Source organism: Microchirus variegatus (assembly GCF_963457635.1).
Source record: "Microchirus variegatus genome assembly, chromosome: 17".
NCBI classification, from domain to species: Eukaryota; Metazoa; Chordata; class Actinopteri; order Pleuronectiformes; family Soleidae; genus Microchirus; species Microchirus variegatus.
In genome coordinates this window covers 2,582,696-2,601,246 of record NC_139818.1, presented here as the reverse complement: position 1 = coordinate 2,601,246, position 18,551 = coordinate 2,582,696, and the positions used below count along the sequence as shown (strand labels likewise).

Genomic DNA, 18,551 nt, shown 5'->3' with positions numbered 1-18,551 from the left:
ACCGGAAGTGACATAATCAGCACACCCGCTCTCAGAAGCGCAGCTCCCCCCTCTGGAACGGTGGATGCACTGCTACTCATTATCAAAACATTGTTTTAACAGTGTTTAAAAATAGCTTCTTCACGACTCCCCGCCGCAGTCCCTTTGACGACCTTTGACCCTGAGTCAGACCCAGAGTCAGAAGACGATGTCGCTCGTGAAACACCTCCACAACGGACGTTATTCTTCTTCTGCAGTTCAATGACGCAACCGGATGTGCCCGGACTAGTGCCCGGAGCAGGAGGATCTGCTGTTCAGGAGAACCGCTGTTTACGTAACCGGACCGGGTTTTTTCAGAGATTACAATAAAACACAGCGTTCTCAACAGTGGCTGAACTGTTTGTTTAGAACCTTCAGGGCTTCTTAAACAAGGTAATGACGCAGATACAGACTAAAAAAACAGCGTTAATTGGAACTTCCGGTCTAGGTCCGCTTTAAAGATTCACCACAGGTTTAGTATTAGTATATTTGACAGTGTGGGACTAAAGCTGGGGTCTCAAACTTAATTACAGAGGGGGACGGAGTTAGACAAACCAAACTTATAGCTTTAAATCAGCAAATCTGAAGTGTAATTTAAATACACACCAGTGTGAGTACTCTGCTCTCTGAGTAATGTTCCTCTGTCTCACCTGGTTTCCTCTCTACAGGCCTGTAGTGACATGTTTCTTTGCCAATAATCAATCATGTTTCTCCAGACATATGAAGTGTAAACAGAGGGAGGGAGCAAAATACCCCCCCACCCCCCCTTTTCATATAAACCTCCTCTGGTTCTGGTTTTCATTTCAAGTCCACATCACATTTGTTTAATTCTTTGATTGGCGAGGTAACTGGATGTGTGGTAGTAATAAGAGCGTCAGTGGAGGACATAACGTATCATATCATGTCGTGGGGCTGAAACACGAGTGTATGTCGGGCCAGATGTGGGCCGCAGGCCTCGGGTTTGACACATGTGCAGCAGAGGCAGTGATGATGATGATGATGATGAATGTGTTTAAGTGAAATCAGGTGGTGACAGAGTTACAGTACGAGGAGCACTGTACATAGTAGGAGAAGTGTGTGAATACGTGTATATATATATATATATATGTGTGTGTAATGTACTGTGTGTTTACATTACATATGCAACATGGGGATTAGTTATGTGTGCGTATAAAATGAAGCGTAACGTAAATACAATGAGTCTGGTGTACATGGAAATCTATATTCTGAGCTGGTATGTGTGGTATAATCACGTAGAGGAGAGGCTGATGTGGTCAAACTGGACAAAGACCTCACAGTTCACCTGTCTGACTTCACTCTGCACACAACACAGCTCTATTGTAGATTACACTCCTGTGTGTGTGTGTGTGTGTGTGTGTGTGTGTGAGTGTCTTTATGGCACAAAGCAGGAAAGTAAGCAGAGACTCTTTTTCACCAGTTATAAACACTGCACGTATAAACACACATTTTTAAACTCGCGCTGACAATAAAATAAAGAACCCCAACAACAACACCAGCAGCGGCGGTGGTGGTGGTGGTACCTTAAAGTTGGAGTGAACACGGTTGTTGTAGAAAATCCCCAGTGGAGTGAGCTCTGCCTTGGTCTCTGTCAACAGCCCGTGTGAGTCTCCGGTGGACGAGCTGTGGAACACAAACCATATGCCAGCGTCCTGCACAAGGAAGGAAAAAGGAGAGAGAAATAAAGCGATAAAAAACCACACGACAAATCACACACAGGAATGTCATTATCTGGACGTATGCTCCGTCACAAACAATAAATGGAAGAGGGCAGGATGTCACACAAAGAATAAACGTTAGTGTATGAGTTCATTAAAGGCTACGATTCATTAGATTCTCTGACGGTCAGACTAAAGCCCAATTTATACTCCTGCGTAAAGTGCTCTGCGTAGGTTACGCAGAGACTCTGCGTCGACGCTTAGCCTGTCGAAGAGCCTCTGCGTCGTCTCCGACTGCACGAAATATTTTTTAAGTGTCCGTCACTCCGTCAAGGGACAACGGAGACGGCAAAGGGTTGCGATTGGTCCTCAGGACAGGCCGCTAGTGGCTCATAGTGCGCACCGAGCTTCCACAGAGGCGGAGCTGATCACCGCTGACAACGTCGCTGCCAAACTATAAATACGTCATATCTTAACACACACAAACCACATGTTTAGACTCTAAATGGCCAATTTCTCGCCTCAAATTATCTTAAAACTGCGTTCCGTGACACATAAAAGTGAGAAACGGCCACTGTTTCAACAACAACAGTCTTTCTCTCTCAGACGCCATTGCTCACTGTAGCCAAAAGCACAACAACCTTGCTCAGGACCCCTGCTGATCGGGCGGGAAATTGCAGCGCGTATCCGTCACCACAACGCAGAAGTATGAAGGCTCGAGTCGTCTCCGTGGTTACGCAGTCGGATAACGCATACGCAGTCGGAGAAGTATAATGTAGCCTTAAAGCCCAATTTATACTCTGTGCCGGGCCACTGTGCGCACCAAGCGTCCACAGAGGCGGAGCTGATCACCGCCGACAATGTTGCTGCCAAACTATAAATAGGTCATATACACACAGCACATGTTTAGACTCTAAATGGCTAATTTCTCGCCTCATCAATCCATCCATCCATCCATCCATCCATCCATCCATCATCTACCGCTTTATCCTCCACCAGAGGGTCGCGGGGGGTGCTGTGCCTATCTCAGCAGACATTGGGCGATAGGCAGGGTTCACGTTGGACAGTTGGCCAGTCCATCGCAGGGCCACATATAGAGACAAACAACCATTAACTCTCACATTCAAACCTACTGTCAATTTAGAGTGACCAATTCACCTAATCCCCATATCGCATGTTTTTGGACTGTGGGAGGAAGCCGGAGAACCCGGAGAAAACCCATGCACACACGGGGAGAACATGCAAACTCCTTGCAGAAAGGCCCTTGTTCCGAAGTTGTTCCAAATGAGGCTCGAACCCAGGAACCCGGGTCTTCTTGCTGCAAAGGCAAGAGTGCTAACCACTACACCAACCGTGGGGCCCAAATTCTCGCCTCAAATGATCAACAACAACAGTCTTTCTCTCTCTTTCTCTCTCGGCAGCCATTGCTCACTGTAGCCAAAAGCACAACAACCTTGCGTAGCGACCCCTACTGATCGGGGGGCGTATCCAGCACCACGACGGAGAAGTATAAGTATAATGTAAGTATAATGTGGCCTTAACTACGACACCAATGTGCAGAGGCCTCTCATGTGAACTCCGTCTGTGCCGAAATGAAAAAGAGATGAGGAGGGATTTCCTTCTGCTACTCTCATATATTAGACATCAGACACCAAACCCTGTTAAGTCTCATTTTATTGAGGGGTTTCTTGTTCTTTTTATTGAAAATCTTTCTTCTTTTTTTAATAATAACAATAAAAATAAAACAAAGTTCAGGAACAGCAAAGCCACAGCGGCTCTGCATCATATTAAAAGTTCCTTTTCATGTTTTATTAATCATTTGTGCAGTGATTATAAAGTGGACCTGAAGCTCTGATATTATTACCTGAGAACCAGCAGCTGCGTTACTGATGAGGTTGTTGTTGGGGTTGGCGATCCAGAATGTTGACACTGCCCTGGAGAAAAGAAAACAAGAAGATATGACGATATGACTCAAATAAGACAGATCAAAGTCATCTTTCTAGAATTCTCTTACATCAGGGGCCTCAAACTCAAAATGACCTGGGGGTCAGTGAACTTCTCGTCTGGTTGGTTTAGTGATTAGAAATTAAAATGATATCTTGATAATCCACCATGATGTTGCAATTACAAATATTTAGGATGACATCGCACACCATTTCAAAGTAAAAGTCTTTGTTTTGATGGATAGTTGACCAAAAAAAACCCATGTATGATGCGTAATGAATCTATAAATAATGAAAACAGACATTAAACATTAAATCAAAATATACATGTAGACAATTGTAATTAAAACACCAGACAGGCGTATAATTAAATGTTGAATTTAATCATTTCGAAATAAGCGTAGGGCCGCAGGACATTGACTGGTGGGCCGCATGTGGCCCCCGGGCCGCGAGTTTGAGACCCCCCTCTTATATAAATATATAACATATATAATCCATCCATCTTTCTGCCACTTCATCCTCCACCTCTGGAAACATGAACCCTGCCAACACTCACACAGAAACCCTCAGAAACAGACCTCTGACTTCCCTCCTTCACTGAAGAACTGTTCTTCTGTTCTCGACAACATCCCGCGGAGAAGAGCGGTTGTTTTTACGCCGATAAAAGATAAAAAAGCATCCTGCCAATAATCTCTACTCGCACTCTACAACTTTACAACTCTATCTCTGGCCCGACAGATGACGTCCGGCTGTTTTCTCTCAGAATACTGAGTCTGAGTCTGCACAGACTCTCCAGGTTTCCCACCATCAGAAACACACTCTGTCTGACAAGGATATGGTTTTAAAGTGAGTCAGTCTGTTGCGATTGTAGACACTAGCAAGTATTCATTGATCGTCTACCTCTCCATGACCTATTTATTTGTGTTGTTTTTATACTTTCTACAGTATTTTATTGTTTGTTCTTATGTCTATTAGGTCACACGTTTGTATGTCTTATTGGTTTTATTTATTTATCTCTGCTGTACAGCACTTTGTTTCAGCTGTTGTTGTTTTTAAAGTGCTTTATAAATAAAGACAACGCAATTAAACTGGTCATACAATAAACTATTAAAAAAATAGAAATCTCATACTGGGTCGAAAGCCAAAGTGTAAAAAATGGGTTTTAAGCTGCGTAAAAGTGTAAATCTCTAATCCTGTAGCTCCTTCACACTGCACTCACACACACACACACTTAGTCTTAAATGTGAATATTTCCAGGTTCCTTTGCTTCATAGATCCAAGAAATCATTCAAACTTTTGAGAAAATAATAAAACGGATTAATAGATTTGGAAAATAACAGTTAGTTGCAGCCCTACTTTGGATTTAATCTCATGAATCTGACTCATTTAATCTCATTTACTGTACATTATTTAATTTAATACTATATTTTAAATTGTTTTATAGTTTATAGTTTAATTTATTTAATATAGTGTGTCATTTGTATTATATATCTTTTTTATTGTATTACAAAAATGTATTGTATTTCTAGCACACATGGCACAACAAACGTTTTATACTCAGTTTGAGTCATATCACTAAGCAGAGATACACAGTAACGTCTGCACATCACTCTTGTGTCCTCTCTTACTTGCACTCTGTGCTGGGTGACGGAGTGTAGCCCTTGTAGACGTTGTCCTTGATGCTGGTGCAGAGCGTGTCGTTGCGGTCGGTCGGCAGCTGAGTTCCGGGTCGCGTCAACAGGCCGAGGTTGTGGAAGAAGGTGTTTCGCTGCTCAACGCCGTCTTTGAGGAAGAAACAGTGACCGAGGGTGTCGTAACCCACTGTGTCTTTCACCTGGAGCAAAGACACAGACAGAACACAGGTCACAGGGAGGCTTTAAAAAGCCCAGTTCTCAGTGGGAGAGGAAAACTGTGTCCACTACTTAACACCATTTATAGCACTTTTTTCCTTTTCCACAGGATAGTCACTTCATACCTGACAGAAATATGCAGAAAATCCTGGTCAACAAGGAGGTTTGGACAACATTAGTTAGAGCGAGTAACAGCTCCACGCTTGTTTCCTCAGACGACTTCAAATTCCTCAAATAATCCTCCTACACTGACCTTTTCCTTTTTTTTTAATAAACCTGAGCAAAGCTGTGTGGAGAACAGTGGTGTCCAGAGAGGAAAAAAAAAGAACATTCACATCATTACTGTGTGAGAAACGGAAACAGAAAAAAACCTGCAGAGTCCAACGAGACAATCCAAGAGTTAATACATGACATTTCCTTTATGGAGGAAAGGAAAAATGGATTCAGTCAAGGACAAACATGAAGCACACAGGGAACACACACACAGAACACACACACACACACGCACGCGCACACACACACACCCCCACACCCCCCCACACACACGCACGCACACACATACACACACACACGGATTTATACAAGTAAACAAACACACACACACACACAGCCGAAAACAACGATTCACACAAAGACACGGCAATCTCTTTATCAAACGAGTACAGAAAAATAAGAGACTGAATAAAAGTCGAATGAAACCACAAGAGAAGAAAAGCTATTACAGAGGCTGTGGTTAATGAACACTGAACAGTCCAGTATCATAACACACTACACCTGTCAGTGCTGCATTATTAGGTTAGAGCAGTGTTTCTCAATCCTGGATATCTGAGACCCCTGTCAGGGTTTTTTGTTTTTTTTAGAGGTTTCCCTGCTCCAGCACACGGGATTCAAAAGGTCAGCTCGTCATCAAGCTCTAGAAAAAGCCTGACAACAACATATTCATTTGAATCATGTGTGTGTGTGTGTGTGTGTGTATATGGTGTGTTTGATTTCACAGCCATAAAAAGAAAATACAAATATGGAGAAGACACTCTGTCTCTGTCACTATTTTTTTCCCACCCACAAGCTGTGCATGTGCATCATAGCAACACATTACAGAAAAAGTATTTTTAGTCACACTTAAAGGCGCCATATGTAAGAATGTGGCCAAAAACGGTTACTACATTTAAATCCAAAATACCGAGGTCTTCTGACGTAACTGGCAACCCGTGGTTGCTCGGCAGCTGAGACTCTACTGACTGCAATGATTGGTAGACGGTGGTAGGTGGCGCCACATGCCAAAACATGATTTCAAAACATAAACATGATTTGCAGTCTGCAAAATATTTTTTTTAATGCAAATATTTTGTCTGTACTGTTGTTGTTGGTGAGTTCAGTTTGTTATATGAACATTTTTCCTGAGTCTCTGTGACATATTAGGAGGATTTTATGATTTATTACATAATGCACCTTTAAAACTTCTCAATATGTCAAAAATGTCATAAACACAACACATCCTGTTCCAATTTCAAAGTAAAAGTGCTCCACAGTTCAGACAGTGGAGTCATGATATTAAGATGAATAGAGAGGAGTATTTGCAAGTGTCTTATATCAGGATTCACAGTATTATCTGCACAATATTGGTATTTGCCATAATTGAAAATTGGCAAATGCACCTGAACATGAATAAAAACTAAAACGGTATCCAATCCATTGATGCAGCACATTTAAAAACAGCTGCTACCTCGATAACGTCTATGCTTGCACCCTCTACAACATTGGTTCTCAAAGTGCGGCCCGGGGGCCAATGGCGGCCCGCAGAATTACAGTTGATAGTTTTAATCCAGGAGCGACTAAGCTTGTTAAATGTTTATTGGACATTACTGGATACAGACCAATAAGTGTAAACAAAAATACTGGGTATTTACCTGGTTTCTATATGGTAAATTTTAGTGTATTATTGGGTTATAAGCTGGTAATCAGCAGGTAGCTACAGCCCCCAATTACTAGCTATTTACCCAGTAAATACATGGTAACAGAAATGTGTTATTTGGTATTAACCTGTAATTAGAAGGTAAGAACAATCGCCAAAATACTGGGTAATTACCCAGTAAATTATAAAGCGTTATTATATAAATTCTTAAATGACATTATATTAACACTTATATTACTTAACGCTAAACTGTAGAACTGCAATCTGGTCATTAAAATTATTACAAATGGGATTTCTTTCTGTTTTTTTTTTCTTTGGCAGCCCTCAGTCCAAAGTTGGGTTTCCTAAATTGGCCCTCAGGTATCAAAACTTTGAGAACCCCTGCTCTACAATCTCAGTAACTTACCAGCAGACCGTTGGTGGCGTGTATGGTGACACAGCGGGAGAAGGAGTGGTGTATGGACAGTCCGTCCACATACGTGGGTTCCCTGTAGCCTCCTCTCTGGTCGACGTCCCCGCACATGTAAAAGTTGAGAGGGTAACGTCCTTCCTGTCCCTGCTGACCCATGTTCTTTAGCTCCACGTGGGACAGATGCACCGAGGAGAAGTTACCAAAGATCTGTGTAGAAATGTGCAGAAAGAAAGAGAGAGAGACAATAAAGACTAGAGTCTTAGAACTACGACAATGTGGGTTTTATACAGTGTAAAAGTACATGACAGTGGGAAACCCACTGTATGTTTGTGGCTAGGCTAAACATGCCACCACTCTGCTGTAGGTCAACAGTCAGTGATTCCCACGGGACGTGAGCTATAGCTGAGCTGGCTGAGTCACACGTTTCCACAACTGCCGCTGCTCTTTTCATAAAGCGTGAATCAAAAGCAATGTGGAGACGCAAAGGAAAATGCACTCAGAAGCAAATTAAGTCCAACATGAACATCAACAAACAGTCAAATATACTGTGGCTGTGCTGTACAATGCTCTGCGGGAGGCCTTTTTGTGGGTATGGCCTAATCCACAACGTCTGGTTCCTGTTAAGGAGGTATTGGCCAATCCCTCCAGCTAACTGTAACACAAACACACACACTCTTGTACAGCACTCGCAGTGAGGACATTCGTAGACATAATGCATTACTTTCACCTTAATCCTACAATCTTAATGCATAATTCAAACTTTTATCCTAATAATAAGATAATCCAGACTCTAAGACTGACTGTAAAACCAGGTCTTAACCCTGAAAAAGCCCTTGAAATTGAGGACCAGCCAAAGATAAGTCTAGCTTTTCCTCTGTGTGTCACACATGCACACAACAGTATGACATGACCGCCAATGGTTTTATGTCCATGTCCAGGTGGGAGTAGTGACAAGAGGATGAGTGTTGTGTGTGTGTTAGTGATATTAACACACACACACGCACGCACAATTTGACAAAAACGTCATACTATACTATGTCGTCCAAAATTTTACAAAAACACACATACAAACGTGTATAGCACTGTTAGTTTGAGGTGGTCTGAGGTGACGGCGTCAATCATTTTAAAAAGCAAGATTGTGTAATATCAATAAAAGTGGTTTTCATGCTAACCATAAACGTGGCAGAAAAGAAAAATCGTTCAAATGAAAAAAAAAAAAAAAAAAGTGTTTATTGTGTTTTGCACAACGGGGACAAAAGCTTCACACAGCTTCAGGAATGCTATTGTGCATTTGCCACAGAACGTTAAAGAAATCCTTGCGTCGCGTACTAAATTATAGTGTACTTGTTATAAAGGAGTCATCAGAGAGGGTCGGGGGGGGGAGAAGATACTGAGGTTATTGTCACGCCGAAGCGCTGATCTGTCGTCAGTGTTCTGATTTATATTTAAAGGCAAAAAAATTACACAATACAGTAGAGTACATGTACGACGTATAACTGGAGAATGTTAACAACAGTCACACAGATTACTGCAGACATTTATTGACTTATTTTTCCACTGAAGGTCACAGGAGGGAACTGAAGTCAATCCCAGCGGACACAAACACAAACAACCACACATAATCACATTAACACCAGTGATTAAATCAGGTCGTAAACACATGGAAACAGACCTTTAATGTTTAATGTTATTAACATGAAATGCCTTCATACACACAAACGCAAACACAAGAAGACGCCAAACGACGACGATGATGATGAAGACAGCAACAGCAACTGTAAGAGCAAGAGGTGGGGCTATGACATCATCGATTTCCCAAGGTTGGGTTTTTGTATACACGGAAAATACAAGGGTGGTGTTTTTGAGATTTTCTTCATTTTCCAAAAATAGCATTTTTAGCGCTTCCAAAAAACCAATTTGTGCGTTACGTCAAAATTCTCTGAGTTTCCACCTCTGGAGAAAACACAGTTTTTCTAAGAAGCGTTAAAGTTAAAGTCAGTTTGGGATTTGAAAGTGAGACTGTGGCTTTACTACTGTGTGCACTTCTTCTATAGCTCAACGATGATCACACACATATTCCTCTAACTCTTTCACTGCAGTTATGAAACGAGCAGCTAAAGAGTGTGAATGTAAAAGCAAACAAAGTCCGGATAGATACTGTATATATCACCCGTCTGCAGACAGGAATGTGGTCTCCGTTACTAATGTTTGTTTAAATTTGTTGGAGGACAAATGTGGGTGCTGAGGCTGGTCCATTTAAAAAAAAACAAACACTGATTTAAGAGTCTGTACTTAACTTCACCCCCAGTCTGTGTGTGTGTGTCTTTGGACTGTGGAAGGAAGTCAACACAAACACACTAAACAAACACAGGGGCCATGAGTTCAGGAGAATCTGCTTACGCATCGTGCTTTATGTGCACGCTCAGCAAAAGACATTTCTTGAAACAATGCCACGTACACGGACAACGTTTGAAGAAGATGGTAGACCGTGTGAATGAGGCCAACGACTGACACTAAGTCAAGCCAGGATTCAATCGAGTGACCTTCTTAAGGCCACATTATACTTCTCCGACTGCGTAACCACGGAGACCCCTCCAGCCTTCATAGTTCTCCCTCGCGGTGCAGGATACGCGCTGCAATTTCCCGCCCGATCAGTAGGGGTCGCTACGCCGTTTAGCTTGTGCTTTTGGCTACAGTGAGCAATGGCGTCGGAGAGAGAAAGACTGTTGTTGTTGTTGCAGCTGAGTAACATTGAAACAGGGTTAGGGCCGTTTCTCACCTGAAATAAATACTTTTCTGTCCCGGAACGCAGTTTTTAAGCTCACATAGAGTGGTCCTGTTGCACATATATGTTAGTTATGGAGGTCTACTTACATACATTAACTTGTTTTTATGCTCAAAAACCTCCTAGTTGCTGTAAACAAGCCAATATAAATCCTCTTTTCTGACAGTGTTTCCCAGCCGCGAGATTTGAGACTCAACTCTCTCAACCTGGAAGTGACATATTCAGCACACCCGCTCTCAGAAGCACAGCTCCCCCCTCTGGAATGGTGGATGCACTGCTACTCATTATAAAAACATTGTTTAATTACAATAGGGTTCTTGCACAGTCGTGCTCGAACCCTAAAAATAGCTTCTTCACGACTCCCCGCCACAGTCCCTTTGAAGACCTTTGACCCGGACTCAGACCCAGAGTCAGAAGACCCTGTTGCTCGTGAAACACCTCCACAACGGATGTTATTCTTCTTCTGCGGTTCAATGTACTCAACCGGATGTGCCCGGACTAGTGCCCGGAGCAGGAGGATCTGCTGTTCAGGAGAACCGCTGTTTACGTAACCGGACCGGGTTTTTTCAAAGATCTCGCTGAGCCCGAGATTACAATAAAACACAGCGTTGAAGTGGCTGAACTGTTTGTTTCGAAACTTCAGGGCTTCATAAACAAGGTAATGACGCAGATACACACTAAAAAACAGCATTAACTGGAACTTCAGGTCTAGGTCCGCTTTAAGATCATTTGAGGCGAGAAATTAGCCGTTTAGAGTCTAAACATGTGGTGTTTGTGTATTAAGATATGATGTATTTATAGTTTGGCAGCGACGTTGTCGTCGGTGATCAGCTCCGCCTCTGTGGACGCTCTGTGCGCACTGTGAGCCGGCACAGAGCAGCGTTATCTCGGCCTGTCCTGAGGACCAATCGCAGCCCTTGCCGTCTCCGTTGTCCCTTGACGGAGTGACGGACACTTAAAAAATATTCATGCAGCCGGAGACGACAGAGAGGCTCTCCGGCTCTCCGTAACTTACGTAGAAGCACTTTACGCAGAAGTAAACTGTGGCCTTTACTGTGAACGGTCTTGGTTCCTGTAAACACACTGACCTTTACTGAGAATGTAAAGTCAAAAACACACACAGACGTACCTTGACGTGGCCTCCGTAGGTGTCGTGGTTGTAGAACTGACACGCGTTGTCTCCGTAACAGGAGTTTTCCATTTCTCCGTAGATGAGAATGTTTCTGCAGAGCATAGCGACTTCGGCGCGCATGTCCACGCCGTCGAGGATCTCGCCGACGTGAGCGTACTGAGGCTTCCCTGAACGGAACGGAACAGAACAGATCAGACGTAGATACTTGGGTCACATGCTACAGTTAGATGACATTTCATTCAATCATTTTCTTTGACTTTATCCTCCACATGAGGGCTGATTGGGGAGCTGGAGAACAATCCCAGCTGACATAGGGCAACAGGCGGACAGGCGAACAGGTCGCCTGACCATCACGTACAGAGACGAACAAATATTCACTTCCTGAATCCGGAGTAACCAGATAACCAATGCACAAGCAGGAAGAACATGCAAAACTCCACATGGAAAATCCCTCAGTCGAACCGGGATCCGACTGCACCACGCTGTGACAACTAGACAAGATTTTTGACACCAAGAATCTTGTCAGAACCCAGGAAAAGCCAAGGTCATGTATATGAATACGAATGTGAATCAGTTCATGTGTCTGAAGTGCACACTTCTCCATTGGCACAAAAGCTGAATAAAAGATGGCAAAATGTCAAGGTGTTGGGATTTAAATTAAGAGATTTTCTTTCTGAAAACACCCTCCAACTGTCAACCACAGGAAACACGCCTCACAGCAAACACACAAACAACAACAACCTACCTACCCACACACCTCAAAACTAAAGAAAGACCCCACACTGTCCACTACTCGTTTTTCCACAGTGTCACTTGACTCATAACCCATTTTGCTAAGATTAACATATTCTTTTTCGCCGACAAAATCAAATCATTATTTCTTATTTGGCTTGTAACCTGAATAAATATCTTCCAACTGTCAACCACAGGAAGTTCGCCAAGCAGCATCCACCCAAACAACAAACACCCACCCACACCCACACCCTTAATAAAACCCAACAACTCTTTACAGGAGTAGCTGTCAAATACATATAATAAAACAAAAAACACAACAATGAGTTTTTAGACAATGTGGAAAGCAGCCACACCCACCATCATGGTGCACATGCCAATGTTAACATAGAGCTGTGTTTCAGCTGCTCAGGCTCTTTCCTTCATGGCAGCAACAGTTAAAAAAAAAAAATGAGGACACACAGCAAAACACGAACCCATCCCTGTCTTCAGGAAGGGAGTTACCGACGACTGATGACAGAGGAATGAGATCAGGAAACATGACTGATAAAGAGAGAGAGAGATGGAGCAAACACGAACAGACAGTTTGAGGAGTGAATTAGAGCAGCACAAGTAGGTTGTTGCTGAAATAGATCGTAAATATTCAAATACCAACTAATTTGTGACACATAAACAAGTGCACAGTACACAGCTGCAGCGTTTTTAAGGTTTCGGGGTATCTGCAGGTTTGAGAAGACAACTTTAAGACCTTAAATTCATGTAATATGCACTTAATCGATGACATGTTTTAATTCAGAGCAAGGAGGGATTCTTAAAGCTCACATAGAGTGGTCCTGTTGCACATATGTTAGTTATGGAGGTCTACTTACATACATTAACTTGTTTTTATGCTCAAAAACCTCCTAGTTGCTGTAAACGAGCCGATAGAAATCCTCTTTTCTGACGCTGTTTCCCAGCCGCGATATTTCAGACTCAACTCTCGCACCCAGAAGACAGACTGTCTTGTGATTGGCCAGTACCCGGAAGTGACATAATCAGCACACCCGCTCTCAGAAGCGCAGCTCCCCCCTCTGGAACAGTGGATGCACTGCTCCTCATTATCAAAACATTGTTTTAACAGTGTTTAAAAATAGCTTCCTCACGACTCCCCGCCGCAGTCCCTTTGACGACCTTTGACCCGGAGTCAGACCCCGAGTCAGAAGACACTGTCGCTCGTGAAACACCTCCACAACGGACGTTATTCTTCTTCTGAGGTTCAATGTACGCAACCGGATGTGCCCGGATTAGTGCCCGGAGCAGGAGGATCTGCTGTTCAGGAGAACCGCTGTTTACGTAACCGGACCGGGTTTTTTCAGAGATCTCGCTGAGCCCCAGATTACAATAAAACACAGCGTTCTCAGCAGTGGCTGAAATGTTTGTTTAGAACCTTCAGGGCTTCGTAAACAAGGTAATGACGCAGATACAAACTAAAAAACAGCGTTAATTGGAACTTCCGAAAAACTAGACTTCCGGTCTAGTTCCGCTTTAAGACAGATAAAAACATCAGCGAATGGTTAAACTAAAGTGAAAACAAGCAGACGGAGACATCAAAGCGACCTTCGTATCTGTGCTCAGTTAAAACACAGATACACAAACATATTCTGTGTGCACTCTCGTAATAACAAAGCCAGCAGAAACGACGCCGTGGTGCCGCTCCTTCCCATCTCCGTCATGTGCAAATCGGCCAAATTCTTTCCAACACTTTCCACAGAGATCGAGGTTGTTGTGTCTGTGGCATTCGCTAGACCTTCCAATGCCAGATTTCAGGGGTAATTGCCATTTTTAAGGATAATTAGGAGCTTAATTTCGGACGATTAAATAAAAAATGCAACCCTGTTTAAGCGTAAGCCTTCTGGACCGTCGTTGAGCTCGAGTCTTGGCGTGTAGACACGGCAGCATTATCTCATGTGGTCTCACACCAACAAAGAGAAAAATTGACATTTTGATGGTCCACTGGTCAACCGACGCGTCGGGAATTCTCCCAACGTTCCCGACGACCAGTCAGACTTTGACAGAACGGTGTGGTCATGTGTTTGTCATGGAGAGTGAGAGGGAATGAATCACCGCTGTGTAATCTCTAACCCTGCAATAAATAAATAAACGTATGGAAACACTGAAACGACTCATTACGAGGCTAATGAGAACGTTGTGGGTCACCATCCTCTACAGTGATACTGGTTAACAATGGGATGTGAAGGCGAGGCAATGGATTTAAAAGAGTTTACTGAAAATCTCTACTACTAGTTGTTTTTTTTAATAACTATAATAACTTTCTGACTTCTTATCCTATGAGAATATGTGAATATTTTTGTGGTATCATTGCTCCATTTGCACGGTGTTTTAACCACTTCTTCCCTGACCCTCTTGGATGCTCCCTGTGCGGTGCGTAATAACAACTCTGTGACTCTGCAGCGCGACTCTTCAGTTACAGAGCGCCATAGCTCTGGCTTACCTTGGTCAATTTGGGGTGATTGACAGCTCGTTTTAAACCTCTAAACCGGTAGAATCAGACCCCGGTCTCCAAATGCGTGTGAATCACTTCATTAGAGAGTCAAAAGAACATAAATGCATATGACTCATTTGTGCGGACATTCGCCCTTCTCTAATCAGAACAATCTAATGTCGCTCTGTAATGATCAATCAGCCCGGGATTTGTTCCCAAAGCATGCTGGGAAGTGTAGTTCTTTCGTTCATTAGAAGCGGTTTTGTTCCAGTGGAAATAACTTGTTTTGATAAACAGCAAAGGTAAGGTAACATTTCTGCTTGTATTTTTTGAAAGTCAGTTGTTGTTTTGCTCTTATTTTAGGGCTGGATCCGTGAATCTTGGTCGTAGAGTGATAAAAATGGTACCGTCGGAATCTGTTTGTTCTCCGCTGTCCTGCTGGCACGCTCCGGTGCCGCTTTTCAATGAGTGCGCTGTTGCGTTTTTTTCCGCTCCTGCGGGTTTGATCCATCGGTGTTTTAACTGTGTTTGGTGAACATAAGAATGGTTTATATGAGCTTTTAGCTGAGTTTCTGACCTTTCTGTGGGTATGCAGCATGTCTGTGTTTGTTAAAGTTTGATATGGTTTTATGATGCTTTTGTCGCTGCTTCTGACGCTGTGGAGAAGAAGTTAACTTGCACATTCTGGCACATAATTATTTGTTGTTGTTAGTCTCTATATTTGTTTTTGTGTTGTTGTTAGTCTCTTCATAACTATTTATTCTTAGTCTTTTTGTCCTGCTCTATGTGCCTTAGCTTAATTACACCCTGGGGATAAATAAAGTTTTCTTGACTCTTGAATTTGACAAAGTTCCCTGAATCACATCATATCTCGTTTATCTCATCGTCCTCTTATGACTAAGATGTTATTCTCGTTCCGCTCTGAACCTTTTCATATGAAATACGTCAGTGCTGTGCTTTTCATTGCTCTTCCTTCCTTATTCGTTCGCTCCTCCTCCTCCTCCACAATTAGCAGGAACTATGCAGCCCCCAAAAATGGCAACAACATGGTTCAGATTACACACCAAACCACACACACAGCTGTAAGATAAGACCACAAACAAAAACACATCTACTCTCTCTCTCACCTTGAATCCTGACCTGCCTGCTGGTGCACCGACGACACGGCAGCAGCGTGAACTCTTCGGCCTGATGCATGGAGTAATCCGTGCTGGCGATGACCACGCGATCCCCGGGTCTCCAGGTCTGCGTCACTTCATCCTGCAGGTTCAGAACCACCTGGTCCACAGCGTCCACCTGGAAGCCCGAGATGGCAAAACCTGGAAGGAGAAGGAAAAAAAAGGGACTTTCTTCAAAAAACAGCAGAGCAGCAGAGTTTCTTGTTATGAGTAATTTAACCCCATCCAGGAGTAATTTAGAGCCTGGCCTCAGAATAAAATAACATTATACACACACTGCCAGACTATGAAGCAAAGACTCAACCATAAAGCAGTTAATTCTGATCAGTGATGGACATTGTCACTCAAGTCTTGTTATTGCAATTTTACACCAATTTTACAGCAATAATACCAAACACAGTAAAACTGAACCAATGTAAAACAAATGTTTTATAAGGTGTGGTCATGCACGGCTGCAACAAATATTACAGAATACAGAAATCCACTCTGAGGGTGTGCTGGTGCTTCCCCAACACCCCTCAACTGCACTTCCATCTGCCCTGAGAGCTGCTATTAGCTATAACGGTGTGGTCATAAAAACACTCACACATGCACAGGAATGTCTTTCATGTTCAGATGATTGATCAGCAAAGAGATTAGAGCCATTTCTCTAAAGCATTTACCTGAACAAATACTGAGAAACCTGCCTTTTTTTAACTATTATTATGAGTAACTTAAAGGTCAAGTGTGTAAGTTTTACAAGGCTTTATTGGCAGAGATTGAATACACTACTCGTAAATATGTTTGTGTGTATTGTATATAGTTGTTTAAAGGTGCATTATGTAATAAATCTAAATCAACTGGCCATAAAATCCTCCTAATATGTCACAGAGACTCAGGAATAATGTTCATATAACAAACTGAACTCACCAACAACAACAGTACAGACAAAATATTTGCATTAAAAAATATATTTTGCAGACTGCAAATCATGTTTATGTTTTGAAATCATGTTTTGGCGTCATGTGGCGCCACCTACCGCCGTCTACCAATCATTGCAGTCAGTAGAGTCTCAGCTGCCGAGCAACCACGGGTTGCCAGTTACGTCAAAAAACCTAAACCTAAAAGACCTTGATATTTTGAATTTGAATGTCGGAACTGTTTTTGGCCACATTCTTACATATGGCACCTTTAAAAATAAAGATTGTTTTTTTATTATTGCCTTTGAATGAAGTACTCATTCTGCTTTATTGAAGCCATAATCTTGCTTTTATGTAAGATTACTGCACAAATGAATAACAACGATATCCTTTCTGGGCTGCAAAAGCCACCGTAGTTCTCTCAAAATGCTACATTTGGAAACCAGGTGTTTGAATGTTCCTCACCAGTCTTCCATTCACTGTAGGCAGTCACGGAGAATCCCACGCCGTCCACGGTGGTGAAGTTGCGCGCGGCGAGCGCTCGTCCTCCCGTGTCGTGGTTCTCGTGCTCCCGGACGTCCTCCGTGCACGACGCGTTACCGCCGTCCACCACCGACACCAGCGCCCAGGCCTGTCTGCAGAGAGACGTGAACAGGGACAGGGTTATCCGAGAGTACGGAGCTTCAGTTTTCCACATAATGCTGGAAAAACATAAGGTGACATGTAGTTACTCATACACTGGTTCTACCTGGCTGAAATGACACCACTTGCCTGGATACTCTAGACGATTCTCCAGCTGTTGTGAGAGGATCTTACCCAGATAATCTCCTGCATCTATCATCGTATACGAACAGCAAACCTCAGAGAATGTGCAGATCAAATTCCCTGGACATTCTCCAAAGTTTGTGGAGAAGATGTAGAAGATCTAGATCAACGACATCCACTGAGATTTTTCTCAACCTTCTGTGCAGGGACTGACTTTTTAAAAACAAAAGTCAATTTGTGCATGATGCTGGATCAATTTTACAGCTTTTTCTGCAACACTTGACATAATTCTGAGTTGGAAAAATAAATAATGTCCTAAGGATGTTAGGTAAATGAATCAGAACTCTATCTTGAGCATGTTATTTTGACTGAAAAGTATTCCGTGATTCATCTGCAGGTCCCAACACAGTCTTTGGGAATCACTGCTATATATCATAACAGGCAGACATTTGGAAAAGAGACTAATCCATGAATTCCATGCCATAAACGCTGAAGTGATATTAAAATGAGAGCAGGAGACATCAGGAAGGTTGTGAGTGTAGCAGCAGAGAAATACTGCCATGTCCAAACATTCATTCAAGGCCAACTTTCCAATTCCAATTCCAATTTTTTTGCTCCAAGTCCTCCCTTCTTTTTCACTTCACTGTGCAGTATCTTATGAAGTAGGAATGTAAAGACAAGAATTTCTAGATTGCTGCGATTAAACCAGAGGCTAAAATCATTCAGAAATTGGTGCTGGAGGGTGTGGATGCCGAGTGGGACTGGGC

At 42.8% G+C, this 18,551-nt stretch overlaps 1 protein-coding gene across 1 annotated transcript in view; it reads right to left on the bottom strand.

Annotated features, from left to right (window-relative positions):
• Positions 1–18,551, bottom strand: part of cemip2 (cell migration inducing hyaluronidase 2) — a 51,949-nt gene that overhangs the window by 15,077 nt on the left and 18,321 nt on the right. The window contains exons 5-11 of the mRNA XM_083903944.1: positions 17,485–17,654; positions 16,070–16,261; positions 11,726–11,895; positions 7,806–8,018; positions 5,266–5,471; positions 3,559–3,628; positions 1,560–1,688 (exon numbers count right to left, since the gene is read on the bottom strand). Coding sequence (XP_083760070.1) covers positions 1,560–1,688; positions 3,559–3,628; positions 5,266–5,471; positions 7,806–8,018; positions 11,726–11,895; positions 16,070–16,261; positions 17,485–17,654 — 1,150 coding nt within the window. The remainder of the gene's footprint in view (positions 1–1,559; positions 1,689–3,558; positions 3,629–5,265; positions 5,472–7,805; positions 8,019–11,725; positions 11,896–16,069; positions 16,262–17,484; positions 17,655–18,551) is intronic.